The sequence below is a fragment of the Lontra canadensis genome, unplaced genomic scaffold, assembly GCF_010015895.1.
Source record: "Lontra canadensis isolate GAN:19392208 unplaced genomic scaffold, GSC_riverotter_1.0 scaffold201, whole genome shotgun sequence".
NCBI classification, from domain to species: Eukaryota; Metazoa; Chordata; class Mammalia; order Carnivora; family Mustelidae; genus Lontra; species Lontra canadensis.
In genome coordinates, this window is record NW_022631195.1 from 1,079,347 (window position 1) to 1,103,968 (window position 24,622).

Genomic DNA, 24,622 nt, shown 5'->3' on the forward strand with positions numbered 1-24,622 from the left:
AAGGTCCCTTTCCCCTGACGCACAGCCACACTTGAGCCCCTCCACACTGTGGCCAGGCCACAGGCTGTGCAGGCGTCTGAGGTGGGGGAGCAGGGCCGGCCCATAGCACGGTGGTCAGTGGCCCCAGCGCAGGATCTCCTCTGTGGCCAAGCGCATCAGGGCGGGGAAGCTCAGGCACAGGTGTCTCCTCCAGAAGCGCCGGTCCCGCCCATACACCTGTGCTGGGAAGCGGGGGCTTCCTGCCAGGGTACAATGGGGCACAGTGCCCTGAGGACTCTGGGCCAGGCCCCACCCCCACCCGTGTCAGAGCCCAGCCTCCCAGGCCCTCACCGATGCCGTGGAAGATGCGGGCCACAGCCCTGCCTGAGAACTGCTGCTCTGGCCACGACGACAGAAGATGGCGCACATCCCGGCGAACCTGGTCCTCCCAGTCCTGGATCTGTGGAGGGCGGGGACGTGAGGCCACTTCCATGGCGCCAGGTTCCACACAGCCCACCGCGGTGCAGGCCAGGAGGCAGAGTGTGCGTGTGTGTACGCCTGCGTGTGCTGGCTGAGCTCACTGCAGGCCAGGAGGCGCTAGCTCTCACCGCTGCCTGTCCTGGCTCCGGGTCCTGATCGTCTTCCGTGTCCCCGGGACCCTCTTCCTTGAAGTAGCAGCTGAGCAGGGCCTTGAGCCTGGCGCTTCGCTCTTCACTGGGCTGCTCCAAGCAGGGCCCGCAGCTGGGGAAGGCCACGCTGGGGCAAGAGGAATCTGTCAGAGCTGCCCCCTTGCGGGGCGGGGTGGAGGTGGCCCCAGGCCCATCCACCCCTCCTGCACCTGTGAAAGGTCCAGAAGGTGCGGCGCAGGCTGGCCAGGGCCTCCCGCTCTCGGGCTTGTATGTGGCCGTACAGGAAGTCACAGATCTGGTCCCTCTCGGGGGCTGTCAGGTCTCCAGGACTGCGCAGACAGAAGGCGAGCTCCCGGAACTCCACCTGCACCCCCGTGTCCCGACGTGCACCTGCCAGAGAGCTCATCACATGCGGGCAGGTGGGCGGCAAGCAGGTCCGGGGCCGAGTGGGCCGGGGGGAGGGCGCACCTGTCGTGGGCTCGGGCTCCCACTGCAGCTGACGGAGAGCCCGCTGTGCTGACGCCAGCTTCCAGCCCGCCGAGTCCGCCAGCTTCACAACGTCAAACTCTACAGAACAGCCTCCCCCACCTGTGTTCTCCGGCGGCTGCTGGGCCAAACATACAGCCAGGAGGGGACACCTGTCCCAGGACGAGGGACACGTAATTAGCCATCCTGGCTCCGTGTCTTCGGCCCCAGCCTGGGCCAGGACGTGTGCTCACCTGTGGGCCAGGGCCAGGAGCTGGGGGGCACCCCCAGGGCAGCGCAGGTGGCACCGGGCGTAGGTGGGTGCCAGCAGCTCCAGCCAACATCGTGGGTGTAGCTCCAGGTAGCACAGCAGGGTCTCAATGGCTGGGGGTGGGGGACGTAGAGCAGGGCTCAGGGACATGGGCACGTGGGGATGCAGGTGTGTGGGGACGTGCCCACCGCCGTCCCCAGTTCCTCACCCTCCTCGGGCATGTCCAGGGCCTGCACCAGCGGCTGCACCGGAAGTGCCCGCTGGTGGCCTGGGCACCGGGCTGCACGCTGGCTGCTGGGCTGCTCGGCCTCCCTCAGGGACCTGGCCACAGGTGTCTTCTGGCTTCCGGCCCCGTCCTTCTCTGGAGGCTGTTGGGCTTGGGCACAGGTGCAGGGGGGGAACGCGCACTGGACCAGTTTCTTCACGGCGAGAAAGTCGGCTGCATCGGTGTACACGTGTCTCCGCAGCTCCTGCAGGTCCTGGCCCTGTGGCATGGCAGCCGTGACCGTGTGGCGTGGTGGGGGGGGCTGCGGGGGGGCGGGGGGCTCAAGGGGGCAGGCAAGAACCTGGGGTTGCAGGAAGAGGTGGCAATGCGCAGGCTGGCCGTCACGCCCAGCCCGGCCCACAGCCTGCACGTAGGTCTCCAAGCTCGCGGGCAGCCCCAGGTGCAGCACAGCCCGCACGTCGGGCCGGTCCAGCCCCATCCCGAAGGCCACCGTGGCCACCACCACCCGCAGCCGGCCGTCCATGAAGGCCTGCTGCACCTGCCGCCGCTCCCGGTGACACATGCCGGCGTGGTAGGCTTTGGCTATGGCCTCAGGGACCTGGCCTGCAGGGAAGACACAGATGGTCGGGTGCGCTGTGTTTCTGGGGCAGGTCCGTGGGGCACAAGCCTGCCGACCTCACCTCTGGGCCCCAGGTCCCGGGACGCATGCAGGCAGGTGCGGAGCAGTGCGGCGACACGCTCTGTGTCCTCGCGTCTGTTGCAGTAGATGATGATGGAGCTCAGAGCACGAAAGCGGTCACTCTGCAGCAATGTCACCAAAGCCTGGTGGGTGACAGCGGTCAGTGGGGGCTGTCAGAGGCCGTGCCTCTGGTGGGCCCAGGTGTGTCCACCTACCTGCTCTGGGTCTCTGTCCATGGACACAGAGAGGTACAGGTTGGCAGGGATGGTGACCGGCTCACTGAGGACAAGCTCCTCGGCCACACCTAGATGCTGGGCCACATCTCTCGAGGTGCTGCGTGTGGCCGTGGCCGTGAGACCCAGGAAGCAGCGCACACCCAGGTGTTCCCGCAGCACCTGTGTGGGAGCAGAGCCGGTAAGGGTGCCCAAGCCATCCTCCCTGGCCTGCTCCCTCGTACCCCGACTCAGGCTCACCTTGCAGACACGCAGGTAGCAGGGCCGGAAGTTGTGGGACCACTGCGAAAGGCAGTGGGCCTCATCGACACAGGCAAAAGCGACCGGAGGCAGCTGAGGGAGGCAGCCAGAGGTCCCCAGCCCAGCCCCAACCAGCGCCTCGGGTGACAGCATCAGCACGTGCACCTGCGCCGCCTGAACCTGAGAGTGCAAGGTCAGGAGTGTCACGGAAGGGCCGGTCTGGTCCCCTGCCCGTCTTGCCACGCGAGGCCCCTCACCTTCTTCAGGGCAGACTCACGCTGCTTCCTGGTCATGCCTGAATGGATGCAGGCCACCTTCAGGCACGGGGGCAGGCCAGACACCTGCAGGGTCAGGAGAACAACCAGTGACAAGCCACCCTTCCTTGGTTCTCCCTCCAGTGGCTCTCCGAGCTGCTCGGCGTGACGGCGGCTGCCATCTCTGCTTTGGGCTCTCTGCGGAGAGAAAGCCCGGTGGCGGAGCGCACGGCACTGAGGGTCAGGGCTGCCCGTGAGCCTTGACTCAGAAGCGCCAGGAACAGACAGGCCCTACGGGGACGCCCACCCCCCAGCGCCGCCGCTCCCGGGGGTCGAGTCCTGTCCGCCCAGCTGCCAGGTCCCTGCCGCCCCCGGGCCACTGCTAGGCCTGGGGCCGTGGACAAGCCGGCAGGCTGAGAACAGCGGAGCTCCTTACGGCCCTGCCTAGCTCACAAGCAGCAGCCCACAGGGGCCAGCGGACCTGTGGGCACCAGTTCCTGCCTTCTGTGTGGGGCCCAAGGGTCCTGCCGGAGCACCTGGTCATCCATGAGAGACAGGAGGGGAGAGACGACCAGTGTGAGGCAGGGGCTCCGCCGGGCGTAAAGCAGCGCGGGAAGCTGATAGCACAGGGACTTGCCGGCACCAGTGGGCGACACCAGCAGCGTGGACATGCCTGGTGGGACCAACGGTCAGTAGTGCCACCCTGGGGCCAGACCTAGGTCCTGGCCCGTCCCCGCAGCAGCCAAGCTCACCAGAAAGGATCTGCATGATCACACGCTCCTGCCCAGGGCGGAAGGCTCGGTGCCCCAGCTGCTCTAGGGCCTGGAACACTTCAGCCGGTGTCTCTGTGGACACAGGTGTTGGTCAGGAGGGCCCCTAGTTGCCCCCATCTCCCAGTAAAGGCTCTGCGCCGGTCAGCTTCTGCTCACCTGCCACTTGTCCCGAGGGCCCCGGTGGGTAGAGCGGTGGCACGGGGTGGTGCTGGCAGTGTGCCTGGGGCACAGGCTGCTCCACAGTCCCCAGCAGCTCAGGCCCAGCAGGCTCCGTGTCTTTCTTACTCACTAGGATCAGACACGAAAAGGTGGTATGGGAACTCTAGGCTAGACTAGAATCTTCCTGGAAAAAACACAAGTGGCCACAGCCCGCCTTCTTCCTTCATTCACCAGGTTGCTGGCAGCCGGTAGTGCCCGTCCTCTGCACTGCTTCGCCCGCGGCACGCCGGGTCTGCAGGTCGTATTCATGCTCACTGCTCTTCTGGGGACCCAGAGCAGGCTCTGTGTCAGGTACAAGGAGCTGCTAACTTCTGTTGGAGGTAGGTGTGCTCCCCTGCCCCCCGACCCCCCCAAGAGTACCACTGTCATCTGAACAGTGTTAGTGCAACCCCTCACCCAGAGTAGAAGTTTCACTTGACTGGGGGCACTGGGATGACCAGTGGCCTAGCTGTCCACGCTGGAAGCAAGAATTCTTGACTGTGGCTCTGGGCTGACCACCTCCAAAACACTCCCCCTTCTTCTGCCACTTCTGCTTCCACATCTGGGGGCCACAAAAAACGGTCACATGGTGAAAGGCGGTAGGGATGAAGGGAGTGGCCGCCAGCACCTTACCTGCTTTCGGAGCAGCCTGCCGCGGAGCGCCGGGCCCCGAACGTAGCGTTTCTGCTTCATGTTGAGCCGCACGTAATTACCTCCGCTCCGGACAGCTGGCCTAGAAAGGAGATATGAACAGGCCATGGCCAAAGCCTGCCCCACCCTAGCTCGTCTCAAGGTGACCCTACTGGGAGGTTGAAGCTGTGGTACCTGGGGGCTGTGGGGCCACTGGGGGGCTGTGCCCCCACGGGTTCTCCTGGGCAGGCTTCTGCGTGTTCTGGAGCCCCAGCTTCCTCAGGCAGAGGTCCCGCGTGACTGCTGTCCTGCTGGGCCTGTGCAGGACTCCCTTCTGGTTCCCTATTCCATGTCCACTTCTTGTCTTGACTGTTGCCAGGTTGGGGGCTCTCTGCACAGACTCTGGCTGTCTGTAGGGCTTGAGTCTCAGGGCCAGCGCTCGGACCAAGGACAGGCGGGACACCTGAAGCCAGAGGTTGTGAGTCCTCTACACCCAGGTTAGGCTGGCAGGCCTCGGAAGCCCCCAGGAAATCTGGGGCCCCATTTTGACACCGCTGTAGCCAGTCAGGGTCTAGAGAGCACAGTCGTAGGCTCAGGGATGCCTGTAGCTGCTGGAGGCAGCCTGGCCTCAGCCGAGGCCCACGAGGCTGGAGGGGGACCTCACTGACTTCTTCTGGAGAGACGGGGGCAGCCCCTGCGCCCGGTGGCCCTGGGGAGGGCGTCTTGGACGAGGGTCTTCGTGGAGGTCGGGGTATGTGGCCCAGGGCTGGCCCAGCCTGAGAGGGGAAGGACAGACCAGCAAGCGGGAACTCAGGTGTCTGGGCTGCTTCAGACTCTGAAAGCCGCCAGAATGTCCACCCTGAAGCACCAGTTGAGGTGAGAAGCCGGAGGTCGGCCCTGAGGCAGGAGTCCCACCCTGATTAAGGCTGGAAGGGCACCTATGACCCCGGGGGTACAGGTGCACACGTTTGGAAGGGTTTAGGAGAAAGGCTCTGCCGGACCGGCGCTGGGCGGAGACTGGCTCCGCATGCAGGAGGGACGCGCTGCCTGGCCAGTGACTCTCACCTGCAGAGTGGCCTTCAGGTTGGCCTTGAGCCTCTTCCCGTAGTCCGGCACGGACCCCACAGCACTTGTCCCGCGGGGAGGAGCGGGTGGACTCTGGGCCGCAGCCCGATTCAAGTGCGGCCCCCAGCAGCTGGGCTCTGGCACCTGCTGGAGAGACGGTGGGCGTCCGCGCCCCCCCCCGAGCCCTGCCCCCTCCCCGGGTCCAGTCCTCCCCCGGGCTCTGCGCCCCCACAGAGGCCTGGTCGCGACTCCTGGCTCTGCCACAGGCGCCCGACCCTGGGTACCTCCTGCGCCGCGGCGGGAAGCGACTGCTCGGGGCTGCGAGGTCCCACGCCGCCGTCCCCGCCCAGGGCCCCCTTCAGGGCGCGGTACTCTCGGTAGAGCGCTGGGGGGTGCGGTCAAGGGTCACCAGGTGCCGCCCGGCTCCCTCCCCGCCCGCGCCCTCCCGGCCGCGCTCCCTCCCGCCGCGCTATCCGCGCGCTCACCGCGGGTCTCCTCCGGCGCCGCCTCCACGTCCTCCTGCGGAGGGAGCGCGTCAGCCAGGGGCCGCACCCTCCGCCCCCCGCCCCCGGGCAGCCCGCACCTGGCCCGGCCGCCGCCCGCACCGCCTCCGGAACGCGCGCTCCCAGTCCCGCAGCCGCTCCCGCACGTCCCGCAGCCGCTCCATGGCGCCGGCCGGGCGGCCCCGGGCCCAGCGAATCTCCCGCCTCGAGGGCGACGCGGGCCGCCGGCCTATGGGGGCGCCCGGTAGGGTCGGAGGCGGGGCGGCTCGGCAGCCGCCGCCGGGACAGCCAATCAGGGGGGCCCTGGCGGGGCGGCCAATGGGTGGCGGCCACGTCATCGCGGCGCGCGGAGGCGCTGGGCGGGGCGCCGCGGACGGCGAGGCGGGGCGGTTGGCGGTGGCGGTGGCGGCTGCAGCGGCTGTGGGGCCGGTGAGCGCGGGGCGCCGGCCGGAGAGGGAGCGGGGCGGCGTGCGCACCCCGGCCCTGCCTGGCCGCAGGAAGCGGGCGGGCGCTTGGGGCGGCGCCGCCTGGGAGGCGGGAGCGGGAGCCGGGCTGTTCGTCCGCCGGGTGGGGAAGGACCTGGAGCCCTGCGTCTGGCACAGCGACCTCGGGCCCCGGGGGCGACGCACCGGCTTCGAGGGGCAGATCGCGTCGGCGAGGCAGAGGGCGTCGCCTCGAGGGTCTCCCGCGGCTCGAGGCCGGGAGGACCCGGGCGGGGGCGTCTTCGGGGAGAAGCCGGGAGGCGCGGGCCGGGCGGGAGGGGGCGGCGGCCCCTGCACGGAGGCTCCTCCCACGGTGACCACACTGGCTGCTCTCGCTTCCTCTCGTGGCAGGTGCTGGTCGCTGGGTCCTGTCACAGCGAGGTATGAGTCGTCCTCGCGACGTTTGTCTCCAGGCAGCGCAAGGCCGGGGGTTGGCCTTCCGGGCGCCTCCAGAACCAGTGCCCTGAGGACTCGCGTTGTGCATGAGGTTGGGAAGCGCGGGGCCTCTGGAGCCAGACTGCTCCCCCTGCCCCGGGCTCATCGCCCAGGCTGTGACCTTGGGCTGGCAAGGCGTAGAGCTTGGTTTTCTAATCTGTTCCCAGGGGTAGGACCGGGAAGCGGTTTTGAGGATGAGGTGCTTGGCGCGCAGTAAGTCCGCTGAGTGTTGCTGCCGCCGAAGTCAGTAGTAGAGCCGGGGTCCAGGTGCCCCGCAGCCCCAGACATATCCTGTGTGCCTGTCGTTAGCCTGGGTGCGCATTCCACGCTGTCTCTACCCGTCTGAGCAGCTCTTGGTCTGGGGCCTACTGAGTCCCATGGATCTGAGACTGGGTCTCTCACTGTGGATCTCGGGGGTGGCAGGGCGATGTTAAGACACGTGGCAAGGATCTTGGTGGGTGAGGTTTGCTGTCTGTGGGGTCTCCATGCTTGGCGGTACTACTGGACGGTAGTAGTTAGAACCTGAGGGTCCCGCCTGTTCTGGACTCAACGTTCCCTGGGTGCCAGCCTTTTTTTTACCTTTGCTAGTGCTTACTAGGCTGCATCAGTGCTTCTCGGTCCTGTCCAAGGACAACCCGCCAGAGCTGGAGGAGAGTGGGGAGGTGAATTGTGATGCGGCTTCCCGCCCCCTAGCAGTGTCCTGCCTCCTCCACTGCTTGTGTGGTGGGGGAAGGGCCTGAGCTCTGTTCTCCTTTTGAGAAAGAGAGTGTTTCTGATAAGCTGCTTTGTGACTTGGGAGCTTCAAGTACAAGTCGGGTAGAGGGAGGGCCTGCAGAGCAGTAGCCCTGAAAACCACGCCTAGGCAAGCTGGTCCTTGCTGATGCCGCGCTGTTTATGTACTGTGTGAGGACTGCATTTCCCTAGAGGCCCCATGCTTCTGGAGGGAGGGAACTGGGGGGGGTGGCCTTGTTCCCGTTTCCACTTCGCCCATTGCTTAGGCACTTAGCACTTGCTCCTCAGTGCCAAGGTCCTCCACTGAGTGCTGGCGCTGTGCCAAGTGCCATGTTGGGCTTGCTTGCTACCAGTGACGGAGGAGGCCATGGCTGGGTGGTGGCCTGGGGTCTGTCCTCCCCGCTGAAGGGCCCTTCCCTGCAGGTGGCTTCCTGCCTGGCCCAGCGCGATGCACACGCTTGTGTTCCTGAGCACGCGGCAGGTGCTCCAGTGCCAGCCAGCTGCCTGCCAGGCCCTGCCCCTGCTGCCTCGAGAGCTCTTCCCCCTGCTGTTCAAGGTGGCCTTCATGGACAAGAAGACTGTTGTGCTTCGCGAGCTGGTGCACACATGGCCCTTCCCGCTGCTCAGCTTCCAGCAGCTGTTGCAGGAATGTGCCCACTGCAGCCGGGCCTTGCTACAGGAACGCCCCAGCACAGAGAGCATGCAGGCTGTGATCCTGGGGCTGACGGCCCGGCTCCACACCCCAGAGACGGAGGCTGGTACACAGCCTCTCTGCAGGTATGAGCTCACCTGAGGGGCCCTCAGGCCCTGGGCTGGGGCGGCGTTGTGGTGGTGCAGAGAGGTCCCCTGTGAGGCTCCAGGTTACTGCAAGAGCTCAGTGCAGTAATAGTCATGTTGTTCCTGTCCCAAGATGGCTGGGAGTGGGTGTGGGCTCTGCTCCCTTGTCTCCTGCTTCAGCCTACCCGTGCTCCCAGGAAGCATGCCCTGCGAGTGCTGGACATGACGGGCCTCCTGGACGACGGTGTGGAGCAGGACCCTGGTACCATGAGCATGTGGGACTGCACAGCAGCGGTGGCCCGCACCTGCATCGCGCAGCAGCAGGGCGGGACTGTGGAGCCTGGGCAGTCCCCCCTTCCTGTGGAGGTTCGTGTGGACCTGCGGGTGAACAGGGCCTCATATGCATTCCTGCGGGAGGCGCTCCGAAGCAGTGTAGGCAGTCCCCTGCGGCTCTGCTGCCGGGACCTGCGGGCTGAGGACCTGCCCATGCGCAACACTGTGGCTTTGCTGCAGCTGCTGGACGCGGGCTGCCTGCGCCGTGTGGACCTGCGCTTTAACAACTTGGGTCTCCGTGGCCTGTCTGTTATCATCCCCCATGTGGCCCGCTTCCAGCACCTGGCCAGCCTGCGTCTGCACTATGTGCACGGGGACTCCAGGCAGCCCTCTGTGGACGGTGAGGACAACTTCCGTTACTTCTTGGCCCAGATGGGCCGCTTCACTTGTCTGCGGGAGCTCAGCATGGGCTCCTCCCTCCTCTCGGGACGGCTGGACCAGCTGCTCAGGTGAGCAGGCCCCACTACCGCCCTGCCCTTCCTCTCCCCAAGACCTACTCCTGGTTCTGCCTGTCTGTGACCTCCTGTGTCCCCCATAGCACTCTGCAGAGCCCCCTGGAGAGCCTGGAGCTGGCCTTCTGTGCTCTGCTACCTGAGGATCTGCGCTTTCTGGCACGGAGCCCACATGCTGTCCATCTCAAGAAGCTGGACCTTAGTGGCAACGACCTGTCTGGCAGCCAACTCGAGCCTTTTCAGGGCTTACTGCAGGCGGCTGCGGCCACGCTGCTGCACCTGGAGCTGACTGAGTGCCAGCTTGCGGACACCCAGCTGCTGTCCACGCTCCCTGTGCTGACGCGCTGCGCCAGCCTCCGCTACCTCGGCCTCTACGGCAACCCGCTGTCCATGGCGGGCCTCAAGGAGCTCCTCCGGGATTCAGTGGTGCAGGCTGAGTTACGCACGGTGGTGCACCCCTTCCCTGTGGACTGCTACGAAGGCCTGCCCTGGCCGCCGCCGGCTTCTGTCCTGCTGGAGGCTTCCATCAACGAGGAGAAGTTTGCTCGTGTCGAGGCCGAGTTGCACCAGCTGCTACTAGCCTCGGGCCGTGCGCACGTGCTTTGGACCACAGACATTTATGGGCGCCTGGCAGCAGACTACTTCAGCCTATGACCTCCAGGCCGTGCTGGGGTTCAGGGCTGCTGCAGACCCCTCCTTGCCTTAGGTAGACGGACCCTTCCCTGGCACCCTGCTGGAGGCCTGACACGAGGCCCTGGTCTCAGGTTTCCTTGCTCCTGGGCGCTGTGGGCCTTCTTTAGCTTTGGGCAGTGCCGTTTGGTTTGCCTTGAGCCCGTGCCTCTGACTGGCTGACTGTGGGCTTCAGGGCTGGATTCCAGGCCTGCACGGCCAGATTCGGTTTCGGTGCACTTGGCTGCCCTTGGTGTTCTGGTCCTCTCGGAGGGTGTTCTCTCTAGGCCCTTCCCAAGAGCGGGCTGCCCTGGGGCTGAAGCTGGAACACCGACCTGCTTCAAGGAGCGCTGGGTCTCCCTGCCCTGGCACCCAGGAGGGCTCCTGGCAGGGCTTTGGAGCCAGAAGGTGTCGTTAAGGTACAACGTGCAGTGTGTTTGGAACTCGAATATGTGGTGTTTTTTTCTGTCCTGATTGCTCAGTGACTTGTCGTGGGCTCTGGCGTCATCCCCAACCTGGCTGCTGTCTTCCGGTCCGCTGCCCGCGCCTCCCCTTCCCTGGGCACCCCACTCGCCTCACAGCCGGCCCGGGCCTCTCCGCAGCCCGTCGCCCCCCCCACCTCAGGGAGACCCCAGGTCCTGCCACGGGCTGGCTGGCACCCCTCCGAGCTAGAGGGGAGGGCGGTTCTGGGAGGGGTCTTTTCTGAACCGCCTTGGTAGGGGTGCGGGGACCCCCTCTGGCTGCAGTCCGTCCGCACCTTAGGCCTCCCCTGTGCAGAGCTGGGGTCGGCAGGTGTCCGCGCCCCCCGCCCCGGGGTCCCCCAACCCCCGCCTCGTCCCCACACACAGCGCGCCGCACACTGCGCAGCTTCCAGCCTTTACTGACTGCGCCTGCGCGCGGCGAGCCCAGGAGCCGGCCAACCCGCGCGGCCTACGTCATCAGCTCGCGCCCGCCCCCTCGGCCCGGCTCAGCAGTGAATCTCGTAGGCGGCGGGCGGCTGCAGCGGCAAGCCCGGCCCCGGCGCAGTGGCCGCGCCGTCCGCCGCCTCCGTCGGGCCCTCGGCGAAGAGCGGCTTGGAGCGGTCGATGACGAACATCTCGTGGCCTCGCTCGCCGCGGAGCTCCTCGAGCTGCGCGAAGCTGCAGGGCCCGTCCGAGTAGTCGTTGACGAACAGCGCGCCCTCGCCCGGCGGCCCCGGCGCCTTTTTCCGCTTGCGCCGCCGGCGGCAGATCATGGCGGCCAGCAGCAGCGCCGTGAGCGCCAGCAGCGCAATGGCCGCGGCGACGGCCGTCTGCGTGGCCAGGCCCAGCGCGCGGAAGGCCATGCTGCCCGCCTCCTGCAGGGGCTCGTGGCCGGCGGGGCCGGCGGGCGGGGGCGGCGGGGGCGCGCGCGGCAGCGGCTGCTGCTGCGACAGGTTGACCAGCAGCCGGAAGGGCACGCGGGCGGCGCCGCCGGCGTTGGAGGCCTCGCACTCGTACTTGCCGGCGTGCGCCAGGGTGATGTTGTTGAGGAAGAGCATGCCGCTGCCCGTGTCGGGGGCGCCGGGCCCGCCTGGGCGCGGCGCCCCGCCTTCCGGCCGCACCTGTGCCCGCGGCTGCCCTTCGCGGGGCTGGGCCACCTTCCTCCAGGTCACCAGGGGCTGCGGGTAGCCGGAAGCCTGGCAGGCCACGCGCAGGTCCTCCCCCAGGCTGGCCGTCACCTCCAGCGGCTCCACGTGGACGGAGGGCGGGATGCAGATGAGGCTGCTGCCGGATATGTCCAGGAGACTCTGAAGGGCCAGGCGCGGGGGCTCCGCGCACATGATCTTCTTGTCCCTGGAGCTGAGCAGCCGCTGGCCTCCCTCCTTGATCCAGGCTCCCAGCCAGTGCAGGGCACAGTCGCAGCGCCATGGGTTCTCTGTGGGCAGAGCAAGGGTGGGCAGGTAGCTCACGGGTGGTTGGCCAGGACAGGAGCCCCTGTCACGCCTCCCACAGGGGGCCCCTGCCCCCTCTTCTCTGACCCCAAGCTCCTTGGCCTGTGAGCAAGCTCTTCCCTTCCCTTCCCCTTCCTCAGTTCTGTGATGCAGGTTCCGGTTCTCTAGTGTCTAAGAAAGCCTCTACTTCTCTGAAGTCTCTCCTTGCAACAAGTCCCATCGTTTTGGGCGAACCCTGGTGTCCATGTAGACATCCCACAGCACTAAAACCTCTCAGGTCCTGTCAGCTTTGTCTTCAGGTACTGTGTCTGGAAACGGCAGCCCTACTTTCGTCCTTCCAGTTCCTGCCTGGCTGCCCTGATAGCCCCAGAGTGTGCACGTGCGAGCCCCTCAGCTCCCTCCACGGACTTCTACTTTAACTGTCTTCCAGAGGGAAGTTCCCTGAGCTGTGCCCCTTCCGGCACCCGCGTTCCCATCAGCTTCCTACCACGGGTGCAGGCTGTGTTGTGGCCCTCCAGAGTGCTCCTGCATGGGCTGCAGTTCAGAGCCACCGAAGCCAAAGCCTGCTCCACACCTGGCCCGTCTGTTTCCTCCTGCCACCACTGTGACCAGGAATAAACCTTCGTGTGAGGCCCCTTCCCCCCAGGAGGTACCTGTGAGGCGAAGGACTTGCAGGCTGGCCAGGGGCTGTAGGGCCTCACGGCTGATGGTGCCCAGTTGATTCCCGCTGAGGTCCAGCAGTGCCAGTGAGGAGAGCCCCGCCAGGGCCTGGTCCTCCAGCAGCTCAATGCTGTTTTCCTGCAGGTGCAGCTCCTGCAGTCGCTGAAGAAAGGACACAGATCATCAGGGAAAGGGGGCCCTGGGAGGCAGGTTCCCTTCTGGGCAGGCTAGACTGGGTTGACTTTTCTCCCTCTCACTACTTATGGGAGGACCCTTGCCCTTGCCCACCTAACCCCTCACCGGGAGATGCAGGAAGGTGAAATCCAGCAGCTGCACCAGCTGGTTACCAGCCAGGTAGAGCGCGCGCAGCTGGCCCAGGCCCGCGAAAGCGCCGACTCGCAGGCCGCGCAGCCGGTTGCCGGTGAGCGCGAGCTCGAGCAGGCGTGGCTGCGCGCGGAAGGCGCCGGGCTCCAGGGCGCGCAGGCTGTTATTGTGCAGGTAGAGTCGGCGCAGGGCCGCGAGAGGTGCCAGTACGCCCGGTTCCAGGCGCGCGATGCTGTTGTCCTGCAGGAACAGCGTCTGCGGGCCGGAGGGAGGGAGGAAGGAGGAGTCTTTACCCCGCGGAGGGAGTCTCCCTCTTCCCTTGAGCGCTCCAGTACCCTCGGGTACGCTCACACACCCTCCCTTCGTGTCGCGGGCACCTCTGCCCCGCGCGGTGCCCACCTGCGTCCCGGGTGGAATTCCGGGCGGGACGACGCGCAGCCGCAGGGCGCCGCACTCCACCGTGGCGCTGTAGCAGCGGCAGGCGGCCGGGCAGCCGGCAGCGCCGGGCGGGAGGTCAGGGAACCACAGCAGCCATAGCAGCAGCAGTATGGGCGCCGCCGGGGCCATCTCCCGCGGGACCGGCTGCGGGCCACGAAGCTGCAGCCTCCTGAAGGGCTTCCTTATAGTCCACCCTGGATGTGATGGGCCTCCTGAAACAGGTCGGCAGGCCTGCCCCTAACACTTGAGAGCCAGAGAAGGACATGGATGAAGGCCCACACCCTGTGTGTAGTTTCTGAAAAGTTATAAATCAGTTCAAGCAAATCGTTAAAAAAGAAAATGTTGATTTCTTTCCTTTACAAAAACAATCATGAAGATCTGGCTTCAATTTGGAATTTCAGGTTTCGATTTGGAATTTCCACCGTTCTTGGCCTTACTACACAGGCCATGTGGGGAGAGTCAACCCTGCCTCACTCCCTTGTCTTCCCATCTATCTCCACCCGGCTCTGTAAGGGCTTCCTGCTCATGCGTGTGCACATCTGCATCGGGCTTCCCTCTTCATTCTAGCAACCGGCCACTCCTGGAATCCAAGGTGCAAGAGGCCGGTGCAAGGTGTGAGCTTGGGAACATGTAGGTGGTGAAGCCCGTTGCCCAAGCACAGGCTAAAAGGGCAAGAATGGGCTCTGGGAAGGCCTCCTTCCCCTCGTCCACATGGACTCCTCTTTATGACACCTCCAAAAGCAGAGTCCATAACAAGTGCGCCCCATAAAAGGCCCGAGGCCGCACCCTGCCAGTGTCCAGTCACCTGACCCTGACCCAGCCATTAAGTCTAGTCCTTTTATCCCTAGAACTCATGCTGTGTTACCTGACCCTGGGAGCACCTGACATACCTTGACGGGTAACATGGGCAGAACTGATCCTGGAAGCCACCAGCCGTAGGAAAATGGAGGCACAGCTGCCCCTGCCCTCCTGGGGGTGATGGTGGGTGGAAGAGCTTGCAAGGATTAGGGGTATTTCTCAGGGAACTTGCTAGAGAATGGGGGGATGTGGCACACAATAGGAAAGTCAGTTTAGAAGCCATGGCCTATGTTCTCCCTGCTGGCTTCCAGCAAGGTGCTTCTGCGTTGGGCTCTGGAGCAGCTGGGTGGTAAAAGAGGGCCCTTGGGCCACCAACTGGGTTTCTAGGGTAGTTTCCCCAGTGGGCTGTGGGAGCAGTGACCTGAACTGTGAAGGGATATAGTATGTTGGGCTTTATGCTCGTGCACCTGTGATTCTACAAAGATGGGAAGGCCTGGGTCCAGTTCTGGGCACAGGAAGTTGAGTTTTAAAGGTGGGGACTGGGGCTAAGAAGCCAGCTAGTCTGGGCCAGGGATGGCAACCCTGATGGGGTTTTGTCATCCAGCCTCCAGCCCTTTCCTCCAGTGTCCCACTCTGAACCCCTGCCTGTTTACCAGGTCTCTCTGCTAGCAAGAGGGAGTCATGTGGAAAGGCACCAAGTGGCCTTGGTGTCTGTCCAAATCTTGCTCTAAATTGTAACACACATGATTATTTAAAGTCACTAGAAATGAGGTAGGCACAGCAAAAGTTTTAATGGAATATAGCTTTGGCCCAAGCAGAGGCAGTTCCCAGGTGTCTCGGGATGTGTGTGAACCCCAAGGACCTGAAAGCATACTTTGGGCTCCCGGGAGCCGTTTCCCTGAGCCAAAGGGCTGGCCAAGGCTTGCCCACCCAGCCTCCCCAACAAGTCCTCTCAAGTGGAGGAGCTTCTTGGCTTCCTCCTTAGGATTCAAGGCACTGCGGTTCACAGGGACACCCCCTAGACGCTGACTGGAACAAAAGGGCCGGCGTGAGCAGGGATGAGGGCCCAGGCGGGAAGGGTAGAGAAGGCCAGCCCAGAAATCCTTCTCCCTGGAGGACAGCCCTCTAATCCGGTTGGGTAGAGGGCGGGGCGTCATACACAGGATTCTGCGTTGGCTGTCACCGTCTCCAGGGCGCCGTCCATGCGGGGACTGGAGGGGCGAGGAATCCCTGCGACCCCCTCGGGACCAGCGCGAAGCGCAAGCCGCGTGCCTCGCTTCCCCCTGGTGTCACCTGCACCCCCTCCAGCGTGGGTCTGTCCTGGGCCGGTTCAGGGCAGGGTGTGGTCCCCGCCAGGGCTCCTCCCCTTCTGGGTGCGCGCGGGGCACAGAGCCGGGACGGCCCCCGATCCCGCCCCCATGCCCGCTGACCTCGGGTCGGGCGCCCCCTCACCTGACGCTCCTGCGGCGCGGCTCCCCCGCCGAGCCCGCGGCGCCCCGGCCCACAGAGCAGCGCCGGGAGGGGGAGGGGGCGGGCGCCGCTCGCGCACGCGCACTGGAGCCCCCACGCCTCCGGCCCGGCTTCCCCCCCGCGAGCGAGGGCCAAACCAAATGAAAGGACGCCCCGGGCCCGAGGTGTAGGGAGGGAGCAGAAGGGCCCGCGACCCCGCCCTTCCTCGCGGTCGAGGCTCCGGAAGCCGCAGCAGCACCTCGGACAGCGCCGAGCGGACGGGGCCGCGGTGCACCTCTGCCGCGCACGCGCATTCGGCCGGCGCGCTCTTCGGGTGCGCGTGCGCAGCGATGCGCGGCCGGGACCCTCGAGGAGGGGGGCGGGGCCGCGGATGGGGGTGGGGCGGGGGCCCGGGGCACCTGCGGCCGCCCGCGGTCTAGCAGGCTGCTCAGGGCGGCGGGGTGGCGAGCAGCAGCGGGGCCAGGTCCATGGTGAGGGCGAGGCGGCGGCCTTGCCAGCGCACGTGTGAGGGCAGCGCGGACGCGCCGGGCGGATACTCGAAGCAGGCGCTAAGCTCGAAGGCCAGGGCTGAGCGCACCAGGCCCACGCCGCCCGCACGCTCCGGCGCCGGGTGGTAGAGGCGCCCATTGGCGGCCAGGGGCAGCAGACGCGCCGGCTCGAAGGGCACGGTCAGGGCCTCCCCGCCGCCGCAGTAGGAGAGACGCGGGGGCCCGGGGCCGGAGGCCAGCAGGTGCGTGAAGACCACGGGCCGGTCTTCGCAGCGCAGGAAATTGCGCTCCCTGCCGCAGGGCGAGAGGAAGGGGAAGGAGGTCTCGTAGCGACCGCTGTGGTTGGGTCTCAGGCGGGAGAAGAAGGTGACCAGGAACTGTGGGTCTGGAGGCGAAGGGGCACGGCTGCTTACCATGCCACTGTACGCGGGGCTCTGCTTCCCCCAGGCAAGTGGCTCGCCCTGGGCAACGCCAACGGCTGGCACCGGTTGTCTGTACGCCACCTTGGCCTCGGTCTAGACAGCAGGGCTCTTGGGCGCGGGATGCCCAGCCCTCTGCTTCGGGCAGGCCAGTGGGCCAGTGGGGAGGCCGGGGAGCAGAGCGCACCACGGCCTTGCCAAAGGGACATGGAAGGTGGGGAAGAGGGTGCAGCAGTACCTTTGAAGCAGGTGATGAAGTTCTTCATTTTGGAGTCATCCAGGAAAAGCTGCGGACAGAGGGGCAGGCCATGGCCCATGAGTCCCCGCCGGGAGCCAGACAGGGCCGTCCCCCGGCAGGGAGGCCTTGGGCAGGCCCGAGCCGGGGCTAGGGTCCTCCTTCCTTGCTCGTCTGCACACCGTGTGCAGAGAGGCGAGTGGAAAGTAAACCCCGGTCCCCCACCAACATTCCCGCGTCTACCCCGCATGCCAGGCCGTGCGGGTGCCTGAGCTGCCGTGCTTTGCCCGCTCCTCTCCCTTCCTCAAGTTTCTAATCAGGTGTGCCACCTCCTCCGCGGAGGCTCCCCGATTTGCTTCCTCCCGACACGGTGGATGTCCCAGCCAGGGCTTGCAAGTCAGGCGGGGCGGCCCCGGGGCAGGGGGCAGGACCCGGGGGTGCGGCGCGCGCGAGACGCAGCGGCAGCTCCGCCTGGCAGGCTGGCGGCAGCGGAGGCCGGGCACCCCAATCTCCAGCTCGCCAACCCGGCGGTGCAGTCCCGTTTACTAACCTCGGGGACCCCGCCCCTCGCAGGCCCGCCCTCCGGCCCCACCTCTCCGACAGGTGCGCCCCCGCAGGCCCCGCTCCTGGCCCACCTGGCCCTGATGATCCACGTAATAAAAATACTCTCGCGTCCGGGGCTCCGGGGCCTGGCCCTGCATGTAGGAGATGTCCCCGCCCCCACCGCAGGCCCGGGTCCCCGGGGAGCGCGCCAAGGCCCGGGCGCCGCCCCGGAGCGCCCCGCATGCCCGCCACATCTTCCTCCCGCGCCGGAAGCGACGGGCCGGTCACGCGGGGCTGGCGCTGCGAGAACACGCATCCCCCTGGCGACTGCGGCCTCACACTTCGGGTTCCGGAGAACGTGGGGCTTGCTTTTCCTGGGCGCAGCGCACTCCCGCACGGCGGGGGCGCCCGCCCTGCAGTCCCGCCGGGCAAGGGTCACCGGACGGGACCGCCGGGCAGCGGGGCGCTGGCGGGAACTCAGGCTCTGTCCCTCCGCCGTCGGAGGCTGGCGGCCGGCACGGGGACGAGGTGGCCCTCGGAAGGCCAGCTCGGCTGGCCGGCGACTGCGCGTTCGCTCTGCCTGGAACCAGGGCAGGTTGGGGGCAGGACGCGGCACCCCACTCTCCGCGCAAACGGGCAGGGACTTAAGGGTCGACACATAGCCCAGGTGGCCGCAGACGGCGCAGGGGGACCCGACACCCAGCTGGTGCCTCCTCCCTGGCTCAGCCCCTCTCCCCCATTCCCAGGAAACAGCCTTGCTCCTGGCTCACACCCCTACAGCACCCTCTCCGTTTCCCCATCTTCCCCTGGCCTGTCCACGTAGGTGACCATACTAGCAACAGACTGGCTGCTGGAACGGGCTGCCCAGCCCCCAGCCCAGCCCCCTGCAGAGACTGGAAGAGCACGAGGCGACAGGCAGTGACCATGGCTCGCAAGTGTCCATATGTATTTTATTCACACAAAGTGTCGTCTCCTCTTGAGTCCGTGCGTCAGAGCTAGAGTCTGTGGCAGGGCCGTCCACCCCAGGCCCGGAGACCACCCGACTGAGGACACTACCTCAGGGGACACCCGGGCAGCAGCAGGGCTGGGCTTTTTTGTTTTTAATAATAAATAAAAACTCAACTCTAAAAAATATATATATATATATATATATATATATAAACTGGGGAGAAATTAAGTTTTACAACTGGAACTCAAAATTCCAAAATGGAAAATGTACAAACTGAGAGTCTAGGTACTTCCTACCCCCAGCTCTGGCTTTGAGGAAGGGCAATCCTGGGGGCTCCCAGTTTCCCCAGCTTGGGGCTCCTTCCCTTTGTTCCACTGCAGTTCCCAGAAGGGGATGGGGCAGGGCTTGGTTTTTGGTCGAAGCCAAGAAAGTGGCGAAGAAAATGAAGGAGTGATACCAACTTGCTCTGCACAGAGGACAGGCTAGGACGGCTCAGAGATAAATAGCATTTGGGTTAAAACTATGTCATTAGCAAATTTAGTTCTATCTTTTCCTCTATATCTTTATACACAAGCGGATTGGTGTGCTGGATAGAATCTGAATTTATAGTTACACGAAGAAAAAATACTCTTGCCCCTCCCCCACCCTGCCCCAAGAATGCCTGCCCAACAACCCTGCCCCCCACCCCAGGGGACTTTGGTTTGGGGGCCCCTCCCCACCCAGAGAGAGCCTGCAGGGCCCTGCTCCGGTGGACAGTCCAGTGCCCTGGGACCCCCAATTCCTGTGCAATCTCGACGATGGAGGCCACAGGTGCCAGGGTGCGGGGGGGGCGGGGGGGGGGGGGTCGGAGGCTACGGGCCAGGAAGGAGACCGAGGGGAAGTGCCGGGCAGAGGACAGACAGGCAGCCAGCCAGGCAGGGGGCCAGGCCAGGACTAGGCCTAGCGCAGGAGCCCCCGCCTCCTGCGAGGCAGCTCACGGGGCGGGGTGTGTGTGGGGGGTGTATGGGCGCGGTGTGGGCGGGGAGGGGGGGGGCGTGTGCTCTCAGGCCGGCCGGGAGGGGCAGTGTCGCTTGGCTCCAGGAAACAGAAGGCACTTTCTGGGGGCTGACCGGCCGGCGTGGGCGGGGCGGTGCCCAAGGAACTGGCCACTAGGCAGGGGCGGGAGAGGGCCCAGAGGCGCCCCTCCCACGGGCCCTCTGGCCAGGCCGCGTCCACAGGCCCAGGGCCTGGGGTGGGGGGAGAGGGTGGTGGGGGCGTTCCAGGGCTGGGGCGGGCATGGGCGGAGCCTGGCATGCTGCCTCCGCGGCTAGGGCGTTCCCTCCCCCCTCCCCGCGTGCTCCCCTGCCCGGGCGCCCCCCCGAGCGTCGGCTCTGTCCCCACCCTCGGTCCCTGGGCCCCCCTCCCCGCGCTATAGCACGCCCTCCATGAAGCTGGTGTCCAGGTGCTGGATGAGCACGCGGAGGAACGACATCTCCTTGCGCGTGTTCTCGAAGATGACGCGCGGGTCGTCGGATCGGCAGCGCAGGCAGTTGGGCGCCATCACCATGGCCAGGTTGCTGACGTCCATCTTGGTGACGGCCACGTTGGCGGGCTGCACGAACACCTGCGCGGAGGGGGCAGGAGGGTGGGTCGGGCCGCGGCGCGAGGCGTGCCCCGGGCGGGTGTGTGCGCGTGCCCGTGCGCACCCCCGGGGAGTGTCCCAGGTGTGCGCGCGCGCCCCGGGGTGTGTGTGCCCAGCCCGTACCTGAAGGAAGCGGATGAGGTAGCACAGCACCAGGCGGTTGATGCGCGGCAGCGCGTGCACCACGGCCACGGCGGCCTCGGGGTTCTCGTAGTGCGCGATGCACTGCTCGTAGAACTCGTGCGGGATCAGGGGCTCCTCCAGCTCCCGATACCACAGCTTCAGGAGCGAAGCTGCAGACACAGTGGCGGCGGCGGGGGGCGCGCTCAGCACAGACTGCTGGGTGGGCTCCCCTCGGCTGCTCGGGAGCCGGGGAGTGGCTGGAGGGTTAGGGCGACACAGGGCGGGGGCAGCGTGTGGCGCGAGCAGTGGTGGTGCCGGGCCATACTGGGAAGGCCCAGACCCTGGCGTGCTGGTGCTCCTGAGGACCTGGATGGACCCCGGGCGGCTGGGGTGATGCAGGGAGTAGGGAGAGTGGCAGGCACGGCCGCAAGGACACTGCAGGGTGGGCAGGGGAGGTCTGTGCTGGAAACAGACTGGGAACCGCGGCACCCCTGGGGGACAAGGGGGAGCCCCGTGCTCCAGCTGCCTGCACCGCCGGCTCCTGCTCCCGGGGCTGGGGGCTCACCAGGCACGTGGGGGTCCTCCAGGCCGGTGGGCACCTTCCACTGGTCGACCTGCAGCTTCAGGGCATTCACCTCGTCAATGTCCCCAGGGACTCTGTGGAGGGGGGGGGGTTCTCACTGGGGAGGACTGTCTGCACCCTGACGGTTGTCCCTCCCCCCTCTGCCGCCCCCCCCCCCCCCCCCCGGCAGATGCCTTCATCAGCAGGTCGTCCGAGGCTCAAGCCCACAGGCCTCAGCCTCCCCAGCTCTCCCCTCGGGCCGGGGTCGGTGAGTCCCAGCAGCAGGCTGCAGTGCTCCTTCCCTCCGGGCGGGGACTGTAGACGCTGTCCACAGGTTAGCACCATCTCCTGGCTGCTGGGTGTCTTTCCAGGCTCACAGCTCAGGCCCTGCCTATGGATGATGTCCAAGTGCCCCCTGGGACCCTGATGGCCATTTATACAGAGGCGCAGTCCCCAACCGACCCTCCTAAGTTCAGGCATACTGCCATTCGGGGGCATGATTCTCTGACTTGCCGCCATCATGTGCCCTCCCCGTCCATATGATGGCCTCTTGCGGGGGGCGTGCTGCTCTCTGGCTATTCCCAGGCAGAGGCAAGGCTGGGGCATGGAAGTTGGCCCAATGGTCCCAGTGCCTGCCAGAGACATGGTGGAGATGCCCAAGGCCCCCACCCCCAGGGCCCAGGACGCAGGGCACCTGAAGATGCCTTCTGTCTGGTCGCCGTTGAGTGCCAGCACCTCCTCAGACAGACGTGTCTGTACCCAAGGCAGCTGCCGCTCCGGGTACCGCTCCTTCTGCATGCTCATGACCTCCTGCAGGGCGCTGCCAAACATGGACGGGCTGAACACAGCGTTCTTGGCATGCCGGATTTCCTCCACGTTGGGCTTCTTCAGCCCCTGCAAAGACAGCCCAGCTCTGTGTCCTGGTGTGGTCCTGCTGCCCTGCTTCCAGCCTTCCCTCCCCCACCCCTTGTCCTCTCACCCCTGCTAACTCCAGGCACCTGCCCAGTCAGAGCTGGAGGCACCCCCAACCCCCTGGTCCCCAAATCACCTTGGGGGGCACCTTGCTGGGCCACCAACAGTGCTCTAACTCGTCAGGTGGCCCCGCTGGCTGCCCAGGAGGAAGGTGAGAGTGACTCCTGGAGAAGTGCCTGGGGCCACAGAGGGGCCAGGCTGGCTGATCTGGACCATGTGAGACCTCCAGGGGTGGAGGTGAGGGGGAGAAGCCTGAGTGGGGGACATGCAGCTCCCAGTGATAGGGTTAGTGGATTAGGAAGAAGAGGAGAGGGGAAGCTAGGCTCTGGGACAGTGGGGGAAGGTTCCAGGAAAGGAGGGCCCCAGGGGCTTCTTAGGTATGGTGGTGGGCTGAAGTGGCGGGGCGGGGGGGACAGAGAGGAAGATGGCCAAGCGCCACACCCCCCAAGACCAGGGAACAAGGTCCAGCCATCTGGTGTGACCGGCATGTTCTCCAGAGGGGCTGCGGGAGGGATGTGACTATCAAGCTCTGGCGGACACTGAGAAGGCCAGGGGCAGAATGGGTGTCCCAGAGGACCACCTGCCCGTCTGGCCCACCTGGCTGCCAGCGTGGGAGGAGCCCTGTGATGGGTCTGGGCTCCTGGCCAGGAGGGTGGGTCAGGGTGAGTGAAGGGGGCCACGCTGGTCTTCTGAGGATGCCCTGCAGTCCCAGGCATTCCCCAGGCTGTGAGGGCTGCCTGTCGAGGTCTCCCTCCGGACCCATCTAGGTGTCAGCAGCACAGCCTGCCCAGCCCCACCCGGCCATCTGGGGGAAGCTCGTACCTTCTTGGCCCCAGTCAGGGCTGCCTTCTGTAGCTTGTGGTAACAGTACTTGGCGTAGGTGCTTATCGCCACCCCTGGAAGAGAACGGGTGCTGGTTGGCTGGTGTGTGAGACGCAGGGACCTAGAGAAGCGGCAGCAGGAGAGGTGAGCACAGGCGGCTCCAGCAAGAGCCCTGAGGGCCTGGGCTGGCCTGGCCCACTCCTGTCTATCACTTGCCTGGGGACAGTGGGTGCTCATGTTCCTGGGCTAAGTCCTTCAGAGCAGAAACCCCCATGGACAGGCAAGGGGCACTTCCCTCACCTCAAGGAGCCAGGCTTGGGAAGGACTGCTGACCTGCCCGCGTTTCCCCACCACCAGGAAGGGCAGGCCATGGGCCCCGGGGCCTCCAAAACCCCTGCTCCCCGGGCAGGCTAGCCCTGGGGAGTCCCTAAGAGGAGTAATTTCCACAGGCAACAGGCGTAGAGGTGCCCAGTGCCCTCGGCCTGGTGCTAGGGAGCAGGCCTTAGCCTGCAGAGCCCCGTCCCTCCCAGCCGAGAGCTGCCTGGGCAGCGGTGGGGAAAGGGAGGCCAAGGGGATGGGTGGCATGTGGGAGGGGGTGGCCGCGTCCTGAGCCTGGGGCTCTCTGGGAGGCCCACAACACAGGAAGACACCTTTGGGTTCTGCCCAAGGACTGAAGGCGACAGGGAGAGGACTGGGCTCCTTTCTCAAGGGAGGGAGCTTTCCTAAAACTCAGTCCCTGGCAGAAGTTCTGGCTGGTGGTCATGGGGGAATGGCCAGGGTGGCATTCAGAGGGCAAGGACCCCAGGGACCCTGGCTGGGAGGTTCTCCAGATACAGAAATGAGGGGAAGGAGAGGCCAAAGGGGGGTGAGGGGAGAGGGAGAGGAGGAGCAGCTCCCACACGGGGTGGGTCTAACATGTGTGGCATCGTTCCTGGCCCAGGCGAGGGGAAGGAGGGAAGGAGCAGCAGCTGAGAGACCAAGGACGCACACAGGCAGAGCCTGAGGCACCACAGCCCCACAGAGACAGAAAGGCTGGAATGAGTGCCCCCAGGCTCAGAACCGGCTGCTCTCTGGGGGCTCACGGGGCCCACCTGCCCCAGGGCCTCCAGCCAGAGGGAGGCCAAGTCTCTGCACTCAAGTCCCAAATCAAAACACCCCCTGGTTCTTTTACAGGAACCACCTTCTTGTGGACGGCTGAGCATGTAGAGGTGCTTGGACCCCAGTGGGAAAAACATACCATGGCTCAGCCCCCCAGTCCTTTCATTTTGGATGATCACAGAGCAGTGCTGTTAATATACATGGCGAGGGGATTCTTTTTTTTTACAGTAACCCAAGTGAAAACCGACACTGCCCATTCTCCCTGGAGACTCTGCTTCAGGTCCCGGAGGAGCCGCAGACTCCGGCAACGAGTCCAAGCGGCAGCCTCTGCTGGGCCAGCGCAGGGCGTGGGCCCGGGACCAGTTTGCCCCAGGCTGACCTGGCCATCCTCGACAGGCTCCCGGGGACCTGGAATGCAAAGGGGGCCGTGGGCTGCCCGCTGGCCGCGAGGAGTCGGCCGCAGACTGGGGCTGTGCCCACCTGTCCCTTGGGCGGGTGAGACCCGCTCTGACCCCCCATCTGACTGGGATCCGAAGATCCTGGGGCTGCCGCCTCTCGGCTGGCGAACCTGGTCACGAGGCAGCCTCCTGGGGCCCAAGCTTGCTCCCCTGTAGGATGGGGACAGGGAAGACACGGACCACAAGTCCTTGCGAAGGGCTGATCTCGGAGTTGGCGCACGGCTCAGCAGATGGTAGCTGCTGGTACTGGCTTTTGTGGGTGGACCAGGACTGAGTCTGCGTATGTCCCGAGTCCCAGCAGCTCCCCTGTGCCCTGTCCTGCCATGGGTGTAGCTTCCTGGGCCTGACTGTGGGATGTCTGCTGAGGGCCTGGGAAGATGTGCAGTGCCTAAGGCCAGCCCAGTGACACCCCCGCAATGGTGCGGGGTGCTCCACGTCAGGACCACTGACCTGTCCAGGCCTGTCCAGGGCAAACCCATACCCAGTCTTCTAGGTGGGGAGTCTGTAGGCAGCACTCCCAGCTGTACTGCTGTGCCTGGGGCCTTAGTGCCCCTGAGCCCTGCCCGGCTTTAACCCTGAAAAGGTGGTGGGTGTGGCCACAACCTGCTGGTGCTCCAGGACATGGCTGGGTCCAGGACACAGCCAGGTCCTGGGGCTTCTAGCTCCCTCCTCACTCCCCAGCACTATCTAGGGCCACAGTGCCCT

General features: G+C 65.7%; 5 protein-coding genes across 22 annotated transcripts in view; 1 reads left to right on the plus strand and 4 right to left on the minus strand.

Moving 5' to 3' along the window:
• Positions 1 to 2: 2 nt before the first annotated feature.
• Positions 3 to 6,333, minus strand: RECQL4 (RecQ like helicase 4). The gene is given in 22 exon segments (XM_032848214.1): positions 3 to 239; positions 331 to 439; positions 588 to 735; positions 818 to 998; positions 1,077 to 1,246; positions 1,328 to 1,457; positions 1,553 to 1,829; positions 1,911 to 2,173; positions 2,251 to 2,392; positions 2,465 to 2,644; positions 2,723 to 2,902; positions 2,980 to 3,063; positions 3,513 to 3,649; positions 3,729 to 3,821; positions 3,906 to 4,037; positions 4,383 to 4,509; positions 4,581 to 4,765; positions 4,768 to 5,353; positions 5,643 to 5,786; positions 5,927 to 6,027; positions 6,128 to 6,161; positions 6,226 to 6,333. Coding segments are annotated over 22 exon segments (3,612 nt in total). The 5' UTR covers positions 6,310 to 6,333; the 3' UTR covers positions 3 to 114.
• Positions 6,334 to 6,536: 203 nt separating this feature from the next.
• On the plus strand, positions 6,537 to 10,256 carry LRRC14 (leucine rich repeat containing 14). 15 transcript variants are annotated; one of them, XM_032848200.1, is made up of 8 exons: positions 6,537 to 6,574; positions 6,979 to 7,114; positions 7,230 to 7,275; positions 7,651 to 7,724; positions 8,218 to 8,571; positions 8,752 to 8,937; positions 9,085 to 9,353; positions 9,443 to 10,256. In XM_032848200.1, the coding sequence occupies exons 3-8, from the start codon at positions 7,257 to 7,259 to the stop codon at positions 10,008 to 10,010; spliced, it is 1,470 nt and encodes a 489-aa protein (XP_032704091.1). In that variant the 5' UTR covers positions 6,537 to 6,574; positions 6,979 to 7,114; positions 7,230 to 7,256; the 3' UTR covers positions 10,011 to 10,256. The 15 variants fall into 15 exon arrangements, with proteins under 15 accessions (XP_032704091.1, XP_032704084.1, XP_032704085.1 ...); XM_032848193.1 differs by having other exon boundaries at positions 8,752 to 9,353; XM_032848194.1 differs by having other exon boundaries at positions 8,773 to 9,353.
• A 629-nt stretch (positions 10,257 to 10,885) lies between these two features.
• Positions 10,886 to 16,003, minus strand: LRRC24 (leucine rich repeat containing 24). Of its 3 annotated transcripts, none has more exons than XM_032848302.1 (5): positions 15,610 to 16,003; positions 13,321 to 13,571; positions 12,898 to 13,176; positions 12,591 to 12,759; positions 10,886 to 11,921 (listed from the first exon to the last, which is right to left on the minus strand). In XM_032848302.1, exons 2-5 carry the CDS (start codon positions 13,486 to 13,488, stop codon positions 10,993 to 10,995), a joined length of 1,545 nt encoding a protein of 514 aa, XP_032704193.1. In that variant the 5' UTR covers positions 13,489 to 13,571; positions 15,610 to 16,003; the 3' UTR covers positions 10,886 to 10,992. The 3 variants fall into 3 exon arrangements, with proteins under 3 accessions (XP_032704193.1, XP_032704192.1, XP_032704191.1); XM_032848301.1 differs by having other exon boundaries at positions 13,321 to 13,654; XM_032848300.1 differs by having other exon boundaries at positions 13,321 to 13,654; positions 14,250 to 16,003.
• Positions 16,004 to 16,005: 2 nt separating this feature from the next.
• On the minus strand, positions 16,006 to 17,599 carry CUNH8orf82 (chromosome unknown C8orf82 homolog). Its single transcript, XM_032848303.1, has 3 exons — positions 17,405 to 17,599; positions 16,773 to 16,821; positions 16,006 to 16,500 (listed from the first exon to the last, which is right to left on the minus strand). Exons 1-3 carry the CDS (start codon positions 17,564 to 17,566, stop codon positions 16,055 to 16,057), a joined length of 657 nt encoding a protein of 218 aa, XP_032704194.1. The 5' UTR covers positions 17,567 to 17,599; the 3' UTR covers positions 16,006 to 16,054.
• Positions 17,600 to 19,492: 1,893 nt separating this feature from the next.
• ARHGAP39 (Rho GTPase activating protein 39) overlaps positions 19,493 to 24,622 on the minus strand; it is a 90,514-nt gene continuing 85,384 nt past the window's right edge. For both annotated transcript variants that reach the window (XM_032848270.1, XM_032848269.1), the window contains 5 exons: positions 22,362 to 22,435; positions 21,262 to 21,461; positions 20,571 to 20,662; positions 20,006 to 20,175; positions 19,493 to 19,864 (listed from right to left, as the gene is read on the minus strand). In XM_032848270.1, the coding sequence (XP_032704161.1) occupies positions 19,670 to 19,864; positions 20,006 to 20,175; positions 20,571 to 20,662; positions 21,262 to 21,461; positions 22,362 to 22,435 (731 nt within the window). In that variant the 3' untranslated portion in view covers positions 19,493 to 19,669. The remainder of the gene's footprint in view (positions 19,865 to 20,005; positions 20,176 to 20,570; positions 20,663 to 21,261; positions 21,462 to 22,361; positions 22,436 to 24,622) is intronic.